At 46.5% G+C, this 16448-nt stretch overlaps 1 protein-coding gene across 29 annotated transcripts in view; it reads right to left on the reverse strand.

The window, feature by feature from the left end:
- The window catches only part of MCPH1 (microcephalin 1), a 195763-nt gene that overhangs the window by 160081 nt on the left and 19234 nt on the right, over positions 1-16448 (reverse strand). For 28 of the 29 annotated variants that reach the window (XM_039877268.1, XM_039877289.1, XM_039877275.1 and 25 more), the window contains exons 4-8: positions 15513-15600; positions 13273-13387; positions 12633-12776; positions 9334-9423; positions 7751-8815 (exon numbers count right to left, since the gene is read on the reverse strand). In XM_039877268.1, coding sequence (XP_039733202.1) covers positions 7751-8815; positions 9334-9423; positions 12633-12776; positions 13273-13387; positions 15513-15600 — 1502 coding nt within the window. Of the gene's footprint in view, positions 1-5927; positions 7412-7750; positions 8816-9333; positions 9424-12632; positions 12777-13272; positions 13388-15512; positions 15601-16448 lie in introns of those variants that run through there. The other variant, XM_039877292.1, reaches the window with a different exon arrangement.

The raw sequence follows: 16448 nt of genomic DNA on the forward strand, positions 1-16448 counted from the left end.
GCAGAACAATGGTTAAATATTTTCTTAAATTCGAATTATTTATTGTAATTTGCGACTTGGGCCCTAAAGATGTCAGGTTCTGAAACACCATAAACCCTGATGCTCGAGACCTTTGGAGACTCGAACCCAGCACATGCTGATTCCACCACCTCCTCAGCGAGCTTTCATCCCTGCCTTCCTCGTCACCGCCCTCCCAGTCCCACTTCCGGCCCAGGTGACTGCCCAGCCCCGGCGATGCCGCCGCCAGCCAAATACGGACAGTACTTGCAGCAGATGGGTTCGTGGGCCATGAGAAAAGGTATTCGGTAGCTGATGGTTTGTTCTAAGGTCCAGCGACGCTAACTTCCTCATTTTTACTCATTTTGAAGGTAAGATTATCTATCTATCCATCCACCATCCATCCATCCATCCACCCGTCTATCTATCCATCCACCATCCATCCATACATTACTTTCCACTACATTCAACAATCACTTTCTGAAGATGCCGAGAACACCTAACGCCCAGGGCAGGCTATGGACGCAATCTGTTTTTCATCTTTAAGATCTAAGATTAAAAGTATTTAGAATATTAGAATTTTAATTGTACTCACTATTCATTCATTATTCTTTTTAAATATAAATATTTAAAGCGAGAGTGCATTAAAATAAGAAAAGTAGACTAAAAATATAATTTGGATCTACGTCACAAAAGGTTCTGTAACAGCCACCTGCCTCCGTTCCAGCCGAGAACAAATGAAATAGCTTGTAAAGCATTCGGTAAACGTAACGATCCAGAAAATTCATAACTTTGTAAAATTAGGAAAGACTGAAATAGCTAATGACATGTTTTCACATTTTCACAAAACGCTACAAGTAAATGCTGTCTCGTGTAGTTAAGACGTCATCTCAACAAGTCAACTCCAGTGACTTACTGATATGTTTTCCTGAAGAATGCTGCCGGCCAACGCGAGCAGCTGAGGGTGCAAAGTCACCCCGAGAGCACGTGGGGGAGGGTGGTCGGGTCGTATTCCTCGCCACGGCTCAGGAAACGTGTCCTCGGCCGTTCCCGGTCCTCCTGCCTCTCAGTGACTCTCGCTGTGTCCGCGGGGCATCACCAGCTCTCTCCTCACCCTGCAGGTGACTGTGTCACACCCCGCAACGTCACCCATTACTGAGTCCTCACTCCAGGCCTCTGGCCAAGACCACCCCCTGAGGTCCGGCTTGATATGTCCGACTCGCTAATGGACATGTCTTGAACGGTTCAGAGAAAGTTCAGCTAGTGCCCAGGGGCCGCCGTGGAGCTGCTCTTCCTCCAGAGGCCCCCGGTCTGATCAACGCGGTCGCCCTCCAGGTAGCCAGGTCCCACGTCCCAGACTCCTCCCTCTCCCCTCATTTTTGTCCTAACTTCATCATACAAGTAACAATTTTTCATTTTCAAAAAATGATCAAATACAGAGAAAAAAATCTCAGTCACAGAATTTTTATCATTGTCACACTGCCTGAAATTTCACCAATTAGAAATTTTTGGGTTGACAACATCAGCAAAATACAAATACGTCAAGGAAGGTTAGAACGTGAACTCGTTCACCTGTCAGTGTGATCAGTTAATCACCACCTTCACTCACCCGAGAGAGACAAGCAGGATGAAGAGACAGGGAGGGTCCCTTGGGAGGCATAACCAGGCTAAGGCAGCATGAGGACCAATGTCACTCACATGCTGGGAGAGGGAGGGAGATGAAAAAAATGCACGTTGAGAAAACCGTTAAAATTCTTAAGAGAAACTCGGTCCATGTCAAAGTGTCGCCTACGGCAGGAGCACAAGAAAAACGCATCTGCAGCCTCTGTCCCACACATTCTGAGTTCCTGCCCCCTAGACACAAAGGCTGGTAACACCAGTGATAACACGCTCAGGCTGTGAACATTCACACGAGACACTGCACGAGACACTGCACGTTCAGGAGGGCGTCAGAGAGGAAGGAGGCACCGAAGGCTGACTGGAGAGTTAACAGAGTAGAGTGCAGAGTCTTAAGACTGTGAAAAGAGCCTTAAGACACCTATACACTTTTGAAATCTGGGACACATTTGAGTTACTCACAAGTTCTCTACAAGCAACTCAGCTAACAAGAGTTTACACATTCATCTGATAAAATATCAAGTTCTTTATTCATTACGAAACAAAACTAAAATCTAATCATGATCTTCAAAAGATGACGTGCAATCCTTATAATCATTGTAGACATAACTAAGATACCGATTTAAATATGGAAATGTTTTAATACGACGTAACCTCTCCCGCTGGGGTAAATTCTCGGTCTCTAGAATCCGCTGATCCATGAACACCGATCGCCCCGACTACGTCCCCTCGTCTAAACGGCGCAAGGAGCAGGACAGGCTTTGCACCACCCTTACCGCCCGTTCAGCCCGCATCCTGGGCGCAGCGGGTCCAGAGCAAACGCACGGTCAGTAACGAACCCACAGAGAGATGAACAATCCAGCACTCAGACTATCCAGAGGGCCCAGCTTCTTCCCGGTGGAGCCGACTGAACTACGTCAAGCTGCCGCGGTTCTTACCAGCCTGGCGAACAGCCTGGCGCGTTCTGGGGCGAGGGCTGGGGAATTCTCGATGCACACGTGTGTTACTTAATTGTCCAAAAGTGCACCGATCAAGCTTCCGTTTACAATATTTAAAGAATACATGTACACGCACTCCCGCTTACTTGGTACAATAGTAATTCACACTTTCTCTTGAATAAATTACTGAGAATATGCGAAATGTTCTATATTGAACGAGAAATATCTAAGTGCTTATGACTGGATGGGCTTAGTTCTTATAAAACATGTATGAAATATTTTTAATTAATTCCATTTTAAAATGATTTCAGTGAGATATATCAAATATATCAGTAAGATTGTCGAACCTTCTCATATGGCAGCAAAACAAATCTGAAATCGTAAAAGCAATTCTCTGCCTTAGGATGATGAATTATGATTATACAAAAATGGTATTTTTGATAATTACTAGAGCATTTTTGCCTACAATTCTCCATCAATTATAATCTAAATAAGCCCCATATTGAACCATATTAATCATTTCTCTAAACACCACTACTGATTTCGCTTTTCCCTTCAAAGCCCATAATCCCTCCCCCAGGGCTGCAGCCTGTGACCAACCACCAAAGTCAGCAGACACCATGCATCATTTCCCTCCCGGAGATTAATGCACTGTGACAGACGTGTCACAAAGGCTCACACAGCTCAGCACAGACTGTAAGACACGACGTACTCCTGCTAGCTCACCTCCATCAAACACAGCCACTCCAGGAGTGGTCAGCTAACGGACCAACAGAATCACCAGTCCAGAGACAGCGCCTATAAAAACTCCGGCCCAGTGTGAGCAGCTTTGCTAACCGGCAAAATGATGCGTGAAAGGGAGGAACCAGAACCGGTGACACCATCGGCTTATTAATCAGCAAAATGGATGTTTTTCACTTAAATTCATGGATTCAAAAAACTGGGTCGGCTATAACATCACGGCACCCCCGCCACACACACATACACATGAATAGGCCATAATCATCTAGCATGAGCCATAGCTGGTATCCTGGGGGCGACATCCAAGACTTGGTCCCTACATGGCCCTGTGAGAAACGGCAGGGTCAGAGGTATCTGGTGGCCTGATGCTGAGTTATAGCACTGCGCCCAAGAACACAGTCCGCTCTAGGGAACCTTCCAGATGAGGCACAGCTAACTTAAAGGGCAGAACGGGAACTTGCCATACAGGCTGGATTGGCAGACGGCTCTCCATCTCCATGTCTGAGGCTTGCTTTCCTTGTGCCCGGTGGACGGAGCTTGCAGAAGCCTGCCCAGCCTTCGCCGCCTCTAACGACTGGTGAGCATTACCTACAAAAGAACCTGATGGTTGGATGTGGCCAGACCATTTAGATAAAGCACGTTGTCTGCAGACATGTTAAACTCCCTCGTCCATGGCAAAGAACATCCCTGTTCAAACCAGTGGACACGCGCGAGGGTGTGGGGTGGAACGGCTTTCCTTCTGCTTCGGCCAGCGGCCACACGGCACCGGTGGCGCCACTTCAGCCACCTGTGCTAGTGAGAGACAAGTAGGGGGGCCAAGCTGCGTGCTGACTCAGGGCGATGCACCGGCTTCCTCCCCTGGGCCACTGAAGCCGACTGCTGGGGAGGTCTGAGCAGCCACGGCTGGCACTGCCGAGGAGTGGACAGCCACGTCGACAAACAAGTAACAATGAGCAGCTCTATACTCCTCCTGTCCAGAGGTGTCAACAGTTACAAGTGAGCTCCCAGGCAAAACTGACGGGGACGTATTTCCTGGGCTCAAGCTACAGTTCCAGCGACATTTCTCAGACCTCAATGTCACTGCACGACCAAGGAGCTTCCATCCCACCTTTGCTGGGCACTCAATCTGCAGGGGGCATGTTAAGGACACATGTCAGAGAAGAATCCACTAGGCCTCCACAGACGCCTTCGAAGCCCTGAATGCGCTCGATGAAAACCATCTGCTAACGGGTGAATGTTAGTACGGGGCAGTACCTAACTGCGAGAAAAGACACGTTCAAAGTGAAACGCATAAATCCTTCTGACGTGCCAGCCTTAATAAACACTTGCAATCGATTTTGATAAAAAGAACCTTCCATTTGAACCCAGATTTAGTGAAGTTATGTCACCCTCCCAAAACAGAATTCTTCTTAGACTTATATTACAAAAAGTTGTACTCAATTTTGAGTTTTGCCAATAAAATTTTTGTGAAAATGGTTTTTTCCCTCATTAAGTACTTTTATTATCTTGATTTTGCCTCCTGGCCCACAAGGCCTAAAATATTTACTGATTCACTATAGAAAATTTCACAGACTCCTGAAATAGACTATTAAAAATTGAAGTATTTTAATGCTCTATTGATATGAAAATACGGAAATCTGACATTTTTTAAAAGCAAATTTTAAGACGAGATATCATCCTGTGTATGCAATAACATCCCCTTAAAACGTCTACTTGCACTTTGTACACACACACACGTCTGGAAGGACACACACTGAACTGTTACAGTGACTTTCTGGCAGACACTCTAACCAGTATGTTCTCCATAAAGCAACCAGGTTTACACTTAAAGCACAAATCCGACAGGGTTTCTCCAGTTTAAAACCCCCAATGGCTTCTCTGATCACACTTGAAAACAAAACGAAACCGCTCTGAGTCTCGTCGGGACTGGAGGCCGTGAGGGTCTGGTTTCTGGCTGCTTTGAGCGGTTTCCTGCCAGGCGTCCTTCAGCCCAGCGAGTCGGTGCTGCGTTGGCCTCTGTCATTCCTGCCGGCATCTCTACCTCAGGACACTTGTACCTGCTGTTTCCTCGGGCTGAGCCGTGATTCCGGCAGGCTCAAGGCTGCCGCCCGCCTCTGCACACCTGGCCCGCGGGCTAACGTCGCCTTCCCCAGCTGCGTCTCTGTGGTTTTGTCACACACACGGCTCGCTACCTGACATCGTGCTAACATTCCTTTGCTGTGTCCTCCTCACTCGAACATACTCCGCGGCGGGCTGGGGTGCGGGCTTGCTGTCCCCTCTGCCATCTCCCTGAAACCAGGAGAGAGCCCGGGCACAACAGGTGGTAGTGAAATGAACTAACAAAATAAGGAAAGGAGGTAAGTGAGCAGAGTGGGGCGGTAAAATTTTGCTTTTTAGCAATTTTTGTTACATAAGCACATATTTGTGTATTCTTTATGGAGAATAAAAGTTTAAAAAGAAAAAATTATCGGTTAATATGATTTCGAAATTATTTTAAAACAGTGGAACCCCCCTTTGCCTCTGTTCCGTTGATGTCTGTGACCGGATCTCTCTGCACCCCGTTCGTGCAGGTTCCTGCACGTCGCTATCGTAGACACTGACAGGCACCAAGTAAAAGCGAACTGGAAACAGACATTGAGAAAAAGACTTTTTTTTATTTCAACACAAAAGGTCTGGAGAGGCACAGCCTGACGTCCAGTGTTCACTGCCCCGCATCCCAGCATTTACAGAACGTCTACCGTCGCGGCAGGCCACGTGCCTCGGTGTGGGGATCCCCAGGGGGAGGTGGGCTGACAAGGGACAGTGAAAGCAGCAGGGGGCTCGATTTTATCATCACAAAACAAAGGGGCTCAACAGAGAGCAGACGGTGACTATCTCCGCTGTCCTAAAATGCAATGCTCTTCTGTCTCTGTGGAAAGACGTCAAAGGTGACCCCGGAAGATGCCCTGATGTTTCCACTGGAGTCAAATTCGGTTATACCAGGGCCCGTCCGCCCTGAAGCTCCTACAAGGCTCGGCGCTGGTCCCTCCCCCTCAGGGGACGTGGGCACTGGGAGAGTCCTGGACGGGCCGCACACCTGCTCCAAGGACAACTGCACGCTTTCTTGACACCGCTGGTTCACAGCGTGCACCGCACGGTCTGAAACCAGCGTTTTTCAACTTATTTCATATTCGCGCATCATTAAATGTTAAAAGTACACAAGATAAAAAGGGAGATTTTAAGCTTTGAGAACAGGAAATTCTTAACTACCAAAACATCTACACGTCTACTGTTTCAAATGAACTTTAGGATTGTCACGTTAAAATATTGTGAAAACACGAACTAACAGAATGGAATATAAAATGAAGTTTCCTGTCAAACTTTATGTATTTTCAGAAAGCTAAGATACAAAAATTAGGTTAAAACATACAAAATTCATTCTTTTTGTTAAATGGTTTGGGGGCATTTATATCTAAGGAAAAGGTAAGTAATAAATCTATGATTAATTTTAACCCCCATAACTTTTCTTCCGGAAAAGGGCAGTTAAAACCACTCAAAGAGTAGAGAAATAATGAAGAATAAACTTGATCTTATTGAAAGTTAGCCCAATCTTTACCCATTTAGATAAAGATAGTCAAAGTTCAAGATTTCTGTACTTTGATCGCTGAAACCTATTTGTGCTTAAAATCGGAAAGTGCAAAACATTTTCTAGTTTTGCTTCTTTTATAATTACATAATTCATTAATAATGACTACAATTTAATTACGGATTGGAAAAATTCTATTTAAATAATATACTTAAAGCAAAATAAATAAATCGAACAAGGCCAGTTATAATGAACTACTTACCTACGGAAAAATGTTAACTATTTCTTTAAAGCTAACACTACTCACAGTTTCTTCAAAATAAATATTGATAACATATTTCCACGTTTAGTCTTTCATACTTTCCCTTTTCTTTAAAAATTCAATGGCTTACATCACCTTAATCTCCCTCGTGAAACCCACAGCCTCACTGTTAGGAACTGCAGTTTTTAGAAGTCCTGCTGGCACAGCAGTCGCGCTGTGAGAAGCTGCCCTGACACACGGACGCGTTCGGCCGGCAGATCGTTCACGCTGCCTGTCATGTTTTCTTTTCGCCTGAAGAAAGTACAGAAACTTTCTTGGAGAAACGCAGATCTGACCAATGAGGCTATAAATTCCTCTGGGTGGTAATAAGCCAGGTGTCCCTAAAGAATTTATCATTGAGTATTAGGCACACGATCTTTAAAATTTTAAAAAGGGGAAAAAAAAAGTTTTAATTATGGAAAAGCGATGAACGTAAGAGACGCCTGCGCTAGTGCACGTCGCTGCAGCAGACCCCTGCAGGGGACTCAGAGACTCAGACTGTCACGGCGCTCTGAGTGCCCCCGCCTCCTATGGAGTGCGACACAGGACAGCCACCTACGCAACTTAGCTTATGATCACTGCGACATTCACCTGCAGAGGGGCTCGACACGCTCCAAGCGGCATCATCCCTCTGCACGGCCTCCAGGCTGACCGGCTCCTCCGTGTCTCCACGGCTCCCTCCTGCGGGTGGCTCGTCAGCCCGGCCCCCTGGGGCTCCGCGGGCTCTCCACGCCGGCTCGGTGGCCCCGGGAGGGGAGCTGCGCCCGGCAGGGCCCACGCCTTCTGCATCCTGACACCCGGGGGCCTCTGCAGGTGCCACGTGCCCTGCGGCCGAGCCCGCCACGTCACCTCTCCATCTCTGAAAAGCAGAGTTGGCCTTGGCGGTCCAATTGGTCACGTCACCTGCCCTAGGGTCTCCGCCAATGCAGGACAGGTCGCACATCGCCAAGACGCCTGCTCTCCTTCTCTTAGAGAGATGGGCTCTGCGGCCGGGCGGAGCAGGGCCCGGGGACGGCGGGCGACCCGGACGGGTCTCTGCGCCCCTCTCCTCCAGGTTATCGGGCGAAAAATAGTCGTCATACGAGGACTCGTAGGAGGACGCCCCGCCGCCAGGCGTGTGCAAGGCGGGTGCGGCCGTGATGCCCCCCGACGCCCGCAGCCACAGCTCCCGCGCGGGGCGCCTGCTGCTCTTCCTCTTGTCCGGTCTCTCCTGCCCAGGTGGGTCTAAGAGCTCTGGCGCTCTTTTCCTCTTCGCTGAGGAGCTCCTGGGCCGTGACTGTCCCACACGGTGGCCTCTGGCTGCAGGGAACACAGGACACGAGCTGTCCTTCTTCTCATCGGACGTCTCCTCAGACACTCCCCGCGACAGCTTCTGGCCAGAAGGGACGGTGGTGACGGCGCCACTCACAGGACCTCGCTGCCCATGTACCTCTCCCTTTGAAGGGTCACTCACAGACTCCGGCGCAGGCAGGGGACAGAGGTGCCCAGGAGAGGGCCACGGGCAGGCGCCACTGGCTCTAGGCACAGGCCAGGAACCACGTGCATCACTGGTGACTGCGGCGGCAAATCCTCCCAGTCCCCTCTCCTGACTCCCACATCCCGAGTCCCCACAAAGGTCATCAAAGGATAAATGCCGGCCGCCAGCAAGAGACTCATCTGGAAAATATTAATGAAGAATAAACTTTTAAAAACGGTTTCAATTTTAAAAGTAGTTTTCAGTTGACTACTGAATGAGGCAATGCCTTTTAAGCACTGTTATTAGTAAAGAAGAGCTACTCCCGTTTTGTCGATGACATCTGAGTATGGCACGGGCCCCGTTCGTTACGCAGGCCGTGAGGCAGATCTTCCTTAGCGCTCCTGCTCTGTACTGCGGGGTAAACCACGCGGGCTAGTTCGCTTAGATCACGAGAATTAAAAAAAACAATCACAACTGACTCTGTGCCAAGAAAGCAAATGCCTCGGAGAAAAATCACAGGAACCAAAAAGGAGGTTTAACTCGTATAATTTCTCATGTCTTAATTTTATTATAATACCTTTTTTTTTATTCAATACCTAATTTCAGGGTGAAATCATTAATGCTAGTTTTTAACTAACTGGTCTTCTCTTTGTCAAAATTCCAAAGAAGAAATCATAATATTCTCAACACTTAAATACAGCACAAAAATTAATTTTACCTGAATGTAAAGTATCATGTGAAATGTTCAAAGATGCTTCGCAGGAAGAGTTAACTGGGTCATCGTAAGACTTTTCAATCATTTGGGAAGCTGAAAACAAAACATTTCATCAGATGCTACACTGATACGTTTTAGATTAAGCCAATGGAAAGCCCACTCCCTTTACTCTTATATATCATACACGTGTACACGCGCGCCTTATGCTTCATATTCCAGACCTGCCACCAAACAGTAAGCACAAAAGCTCTTACTGAAACCTATTACAAATGAGATTTGCAAAAAATTAGCTACATAAATCAGGATATAAAAAAGGAGTCAATCACAGGATAATTAAAGTTAGAAAGGATTGTGAAAAGCCATCTTGCATGGAACCAGCAGAAGCTCAACAAAGGTAAACAAACACTGTCTGTTAGTTGATAGTCAAGGCTTTTCCCCAAAGACAATGCCACCAGAGTCACTCTGTAAGCAGAGCAGTGGCCTCAACCAGGGGCGATCTGGGGTCCCAGCAGACACTGCCCAACATCACGTGTCAGGGACTGGGGTGGGGATGTGAGCTATGTTGCTGTCTGGCATCTAGTGCGTAGAGGCCAGAGATGCTGCAAAACATCTGCCAGTCGCAGGACAGCGCGCCAGCAACGAACTTCCCAGCACGAAATGTCACCAGTGCCGACGTCGAGAAAGCCAGTTTTCACAGGGGGTCAGAGGTTTCACAAAAAAGGTCCAAAGCGTCATCTTCAAAGGCTGTGCACACAACAGACCAGAAACAAGAGTTGTCTCGTATCCAAAAATGTTTTTCAAAGAGAATCAAAAAGATGTTTTCCTGAGAAAACTTAAGTCAAGAATTAGAAAATAAGAATAAACCAAAATGAGGAAAACAAGACAGAATATAAAATTTTCTGCTGTTGAATTTTAAACTGTGCTGGATGCAGTTAAGTGGCGGAATTAACACTGCAAAGCAATGAAGTCGCAGGCAAACGCAGGCACATCCATAACTCCATACTGAAGCCTGGGAACGATATTCCTCTGGAGCTCTGCTACTGGGGTGCCTCCTACCGGAACCCTCGCGTTACTAGGGCGACGCGCCCCAAGAGGGCCGTCTGGTCTCGCCTGCCGCCTCCTGTAGCCACTTGTACTCTGCTCCCTTCTTCCTTGGCTGGAACTTCGGCAGTCCCCCTCAGCCACGTCATTGTGGACGCCTGTGCTCATCACACGAACCAAACGAGATGGACAAACGCAAACACGGCCGGCTGCATTACGCTTCCTGGCCCACCAACGTCGTTTTCGCCCTTGGAGCTCTGTGGCCACGAGCTCTGAGCTCACGTTGCATCTGGCTCATGACTGGGAACAGCCAGGGGACTGAGCCCTGACCAGTGGCCCTTGGCAGCGACCTGGACCGACCCTGGGTCGGGCTGCTCCCAGGCAGCTGGCTCATTTCCACACTGAGGCCAAGCACCAAGGTGGGCAGAGCAGAGAGGTGGGGCCGACAGTGTGGACGACGCCACGGGCCAGCCATCCTGCTGCCCACCTCTGACCCGTCCTGATGGAGAAAGGCACTGTGTCTGATTTAAGCCACTGGTTCTGTGTTTATGTTCTACATAGCCAAACTAACCTTAACTGATAGAGATGCCACGGCGTATCACACACAAATATGAATTCGAGATAGATAAAATCTAACCTTAAAAAAACAAACCGTAAAAGTACTAGACGAAAACGCAGAACAGTTTTGAAACCCTGTGGCGGAGGAGTTCTGAGCAAGCATCACAGGAATTCCGAGTGCCGGAGGAAAGATGCACAGATCTGTCTACACTAAGTGTAACACTTGTGTTTCGCAGAAGGCGCTGCACGTTAAGTGCCAAACAGCAGATTCTGTGTACAATGTTCAACAGTATGCTCACTGAGTACCTGCTACATAAGCGCCCTGGGCTGCACGCTGGTGAGCTGGGGGAAATGTGCGCAACATGTAACGAGTGACCAGTGTGAAAAAAGCACCAAAAGCTCTTATAAATCTCAAAGGAAAAAATATAAGATGGATTTGGACACAGACTCGGAACAGGCAGAGGTAACACATGAAGCCCAGGCCTGAATGCCACCGTCAGGGCCAGTCCTGGTCAAGAACGCGGGAAGGTGCTCAAGCTCACGAGCAAACTCACAAGCAACCTCAGAAGCAAACGACACAAAGAATGCCGTCTTTCATCCCAGACCGAAAAGACGTCGAGACTAACGCAGTCCGGTTTTCCAGGCGTGGAGAAACCGGCACTTTCATAAACGACCAGCAAAGGGTAAAACGGCACAAACGCTTTTTGAAGGGCAATCTGACAGTAGCTATCAAAAATTAAAAATTCTGCCTCTACAAATTAATATTATTGAAATACATGAAATACACAGGAACATAAAGATTTATGTAGAAGCACGTCCACTAGTGTATTACGGTAAAATGGGGGGGGAAGCTCTAAGTCCACAGATAGAAAACGGTTAAATAAAAAAACAAGAAAAACCATACCATGTAGTTTAAAGAGTGAAAATTGCAGCATTATTTCTAATAAAGGAAAATTAGAAAAATATGCACCAACAGATGGATTCCACATCAGAACTACAGACTACTTTGTGGCATCTTAAAAAAAAAAAGGAAAAGGAAAATAAAAAAGGCTTAGGTCCACATCTACTGACCTGAAAAAAAACCCTCCAAGACACTTTAAAGAAAAATATTTGAATAGGTATGCCATGATCCAATTTAGGTAGTAAAAAATTACACCTCTACACAGAAAGATGCAGATGCCTGTATCTTTTTCAGGTACGCATAGGTATCTGATGCACTGGAAACATCTGGAAAAACACATTAACTTAAAATGTGGATCATCTAGGGGCAGAGAAACCAAGATGGACTGTCACCATGAACCACACACTGGGTAGATAATTCAAGAAAAAGTATTATGTAAATTAAAAATTTTGAAAATAGAAGAACTGATGCATTAGGTACGTCAGCTAAAGCAAATTCTTTCAAAAGAGGGGGCCTGATCAATTTAATTTTTAATTTAAAAATCCCAAAGGTATTAAAAATTACAAAGTAACTACAGTGAATGGTCTTAGCTCAACGTGGGGAACACTATGCACGCAATAAGTGCTTAAAGATACTAATGCAGCTTAAGTTTCTGAAAGAAAATAGTAGCAAAGTCTACCCTGAAACAGGTTAAAAACTCTTAGAATCAGGACAGATAAACTAAAACATCTACGTAAGAGGAAAAGGAACCTTCCCACGGATCACTTGCAGAATGTTCATCTCATGAAGTGCAAGCGCTTACAGGTAGGGGAGAGATTTTCCCTTTTCTGCTTCATCTCCTGCAGTCTCTTTTCCATTGCGTTGTGATGGCCGCTGTACATTTTAATTGTGGGACTGTACATCAGTGAACCATCGGAATCAAATAAGAGAGCAGGTCTGTCATCATCTGAAAATAAACAAAAATCCGATTTTAAGCTCAAAAAATGCTTTCCTACTTCAACAACGTGATCCCTCTTAAGGACCCCCCCCAGCCCCCCAGTTCTCTTCCCTTCCAACATCGCCACCTGCTACCGGCAACGTACTATCGGCATCAGCACCACCGCCACCTCCACCATCAACACCTCGCCACCACAGCTGCTGGCCAACACTGGCTAAGCGATGGCCCCGTGCCAGGCCTGTGCCAAGCACAACACGTACATTACCCACTCGATCTCTCCCAAACCCAAAGTGGCAGGCGTCCGCGCCCCATTTAAAGACGAGGAAGCAGACGCAGAAGTACCATGCTCACCGAGGACCACGTGACCAGTGAGAAGGTAAAGCCCTAGGCCAGAACCACTGCGGCCCTCTCAGCTACGTCGCCCTGGACGCCACTGATCATCAGGCAAACCAAACCAGATGCATGAACACAATGCAAAGGATCATGCTATTAACTCTTTGCTTACCGAGAGTTGTTTTCTGCCTCTGTAGCTCGTTAGCCATTTTCTCAAATTTCTTTTGAAGTCTCTTATCATTTTCTGGTGTTTTAGGAATAAAATCTTTGGGCTGCATACACTTATGCTGTGCAAAAAAAGAACAAACATAATGCGGTATTGCGATTGTGCAAGATGGGTACTAACCTGCTGGGTACACTTCAGCTATCTTCTATAACATTAATAATAAAACCACCTTAAAAGGTATTTTTTGCACTATGTGAATTGATAATGTTTATTTCTTTTTACGCAATTGTAAAAAATATGGACAGAATTTTCAGACTGAATAAAGGGTCAACAGTACAAGTAGGTGTGTTTTCTGGGCATGTTCCGTATCCCAGCATTCTTAATTTCCATGGAAGTTCTTAAATAAAATTAGTCTCTCTTTTCTCATTTTTACTACTCTCACATTATCTGCCCCACCCATGAAAATCATGACATGGTAATAAAACACAAAAGCAATTACTTTATAACTACCAAAAAAAAAAAACCACATTATTATTTAATCTTGCCTTACTGTCTTTAAGTCACAGTAACTGCATTCAGCCAGTAAAAACCAAAAACTTTAGCTATACACACAAAGTGAGGAAACGTCAAACACGAAGCCCCAGGCTAATGCCCTCAAGAAAGCCGGGTGACCTTCCTCCTCTGACCATCAGGGGAACGCGACTCGTCCCAAGGCGCCTTCCGCTCACAGCGCCCCCACTCTCTTCTGCTGCAGCACTGCTTGGCGCCGCCACCCCACAAACACAGAAACAGAGTGTCACACCGCCTTCACCCACCTGCACACCTGAGCGCGCTCCCAGAGCCTAGAGAGATGTCTGTGTCGAGGCCTCTCTCGGGATTCGGGCTGACGCTGTCAGCCCACGTGTGTCTACCTGGGCAGCAGCCCAAACACCTCTGCCCCCATCTTAAGGGAATCAACGCTTATACCAGGTAGCTCTCGGGTTAGTATCTGGCTCCTTCAGTGAGCCGCTCATCCCATGAGTTTATAAAACCTTGTGTGTCAGGCACGGGTCTCAAAACAAAGACCCGAGCAATCACAGAGCGCAGACTGTTAGGGGACGATAGGAATAAACGTGAAGAATGAGGGAATTACACTGCACGATGGGAGGGTTAGTTCCGGGAGACAGGGAACCGCCCGCACGCCTGCACCGCACACAGTGTGCTGATTAAACCAACGGTACTGCTTTACGGCCGCAGGTCCGTGGAGCTGGGGACTTAGAACGCCCAAAGCATGACACACATGCACTGATCATGCGATCCGTAAGGAACCAAGTTAAACTGAAAACTGCTTATTTTGTGACGAGGGAAATTGAGACATGTTTGCTTCATATTTTACAATGTGTTTGCTAAATGTCTTACAATGAAAATACATATGCTTATATTTTTGATGTTTTTAAAAGAAACACTTTATTTTTAAAATGACAAACACAGCTACTGCTTAGCATGTCAGAGGAGAGTAAACAGACTGCTGAGCGCTCGACGTCACCCAGAAGTGGAGACCATCTGGACGGGGTTCAGCCGCCACAGCACCGGCTTGTCTGAGACCAAATGTCGTCAGGTAGCTGATTTCCGGTGGCAGAAAACCTGGCGACACCCACAGGGAGCTATAGTTCCGGCATCTAATGGCCCTGGAGAGAGTCTCTGAGTCTTCTAACGAGGAGTCTCATGTGAAAGTGTGACTTGGACGTTTCACAGTAAACTACTTTACTCTCCGATAATGAAACCACAATTAAGTCTCTGAATAAAAACCTAAAAATGCTGTAGCCCAAATGTGAATTCGACTACTCGAATCAAAGCAGTGTCCTTTTATGCACTGCAGATTTTTTGTAATAAGTGCCTTTCCACACTTGGATGTCTGTGCTGCAGATTTCAAGACTTTGCAGCTGAAGCGAACACAGGCACTTTCCCGCAGACCGACAAAGTGCATTCGGCAGTAATTACAAGTGCACCTGAACGTCTGCTAGTCTCGGCAACTTTTAGTTTTCTCTTGGCCAACTATAGCCTCTTTCATGTCTTGCAAATTACATCGAAGCATTCATAGGGTTAAAATAATCTCTAAGCAAAAAATGCTGTGTGAAAAGAACAATACCATCAATAGCAATACTAAAGACAACTGTTAACTATATTGCTAAGTTTTAGTTCCTAGGAATGAAAAAAAGAATGAATGACTTCACACCCGCCACTGAATACGCTGCAGTGGCACGTACCTTTTTCTTGCTCAGGTATGGCAAGCGTGCAGGAGTGTTAGCTGCAGGAAACAGGGCCTCGTCGACGTGCACTCCAGCCGTCCTGCACCTGCGTTAAGAGGATCCGATGAGCATCTGTTTCTGTCACATTCACAAAGCATTAATCTGCCCATTTGTCCATTAGCAATTTAAGAAATCCATGCACAGGCCATTTTAACAGACATGTCTTTCAAAATAAGTATGCACGATACCAAATACCAAAGTCAACATAAATTCAACATTCCAAAATCTTGTCTATATGGTGTTTTTTTTTCAGAGTAGAAGTGAGAGGCAAAAGAAGTACACTTCTCTGCAACAATTTTAGATTTGTAGCACACTTCAGAATGGTACTCATAAAGGTATAAGTGCACATACCATTAAACACATAACTTAAGGGTAAACCAGCTATATATAAAATGAGTAATTTACAGCTAGAAGTGTCCTAAGGAAATTGAGGCCAGAAAGCTTATCTTTCCTCCAAAACTAGGTTCTCCTTTTTGTATGTTTCTACCAAGATGCCAGCATTGCCCCAGAGAGCCAGGTCTGCACCCCAGCTAACCCCCGCGGTGCCTCCTCCCTCCATGACCAGCCTGTCACCACTCCCGTCACTACCCTCTCGTCTCGGAGACCCCCGGACCAGGACCCACTGCTAAGCATTCAGTCGCTCAAATCTAAACGACGACGATGAGTTTCTAAGCGATCTCCTTCTCTCTAGTCTCTCTTCTAATTCATTCACGCGTATTGCTGAAATAGTAATGTTAAAACATCGTACTCATCCTTCCCCAACGGAGATCGAAGCCCTACCACCCTCCCACGTTCCCAGAATCTCACTCATGTCTTTCTGAAATACAGCCGCTAACCACATCTGTTTTTCATAAGACTGTCACCGCTCAACACCCAGTATGAAAACGATAGCTG

The sequence above is a fragment of the Pteropus medius genome, unplaced genomic scaffold (assembly GCF_902729225.1).
Source record: "Pteropus medius unplaced genomic scaffold, Ma_sr-lr_union100, whole genome shotgun sequence".
Classification (NCBI taxonomy): domain Eukaryota; kingdom Metazoa; phylum Chordata; class Mammalia; order Chiroptera; family Pteropodidae; genus Pteropus; species Pteropus medius.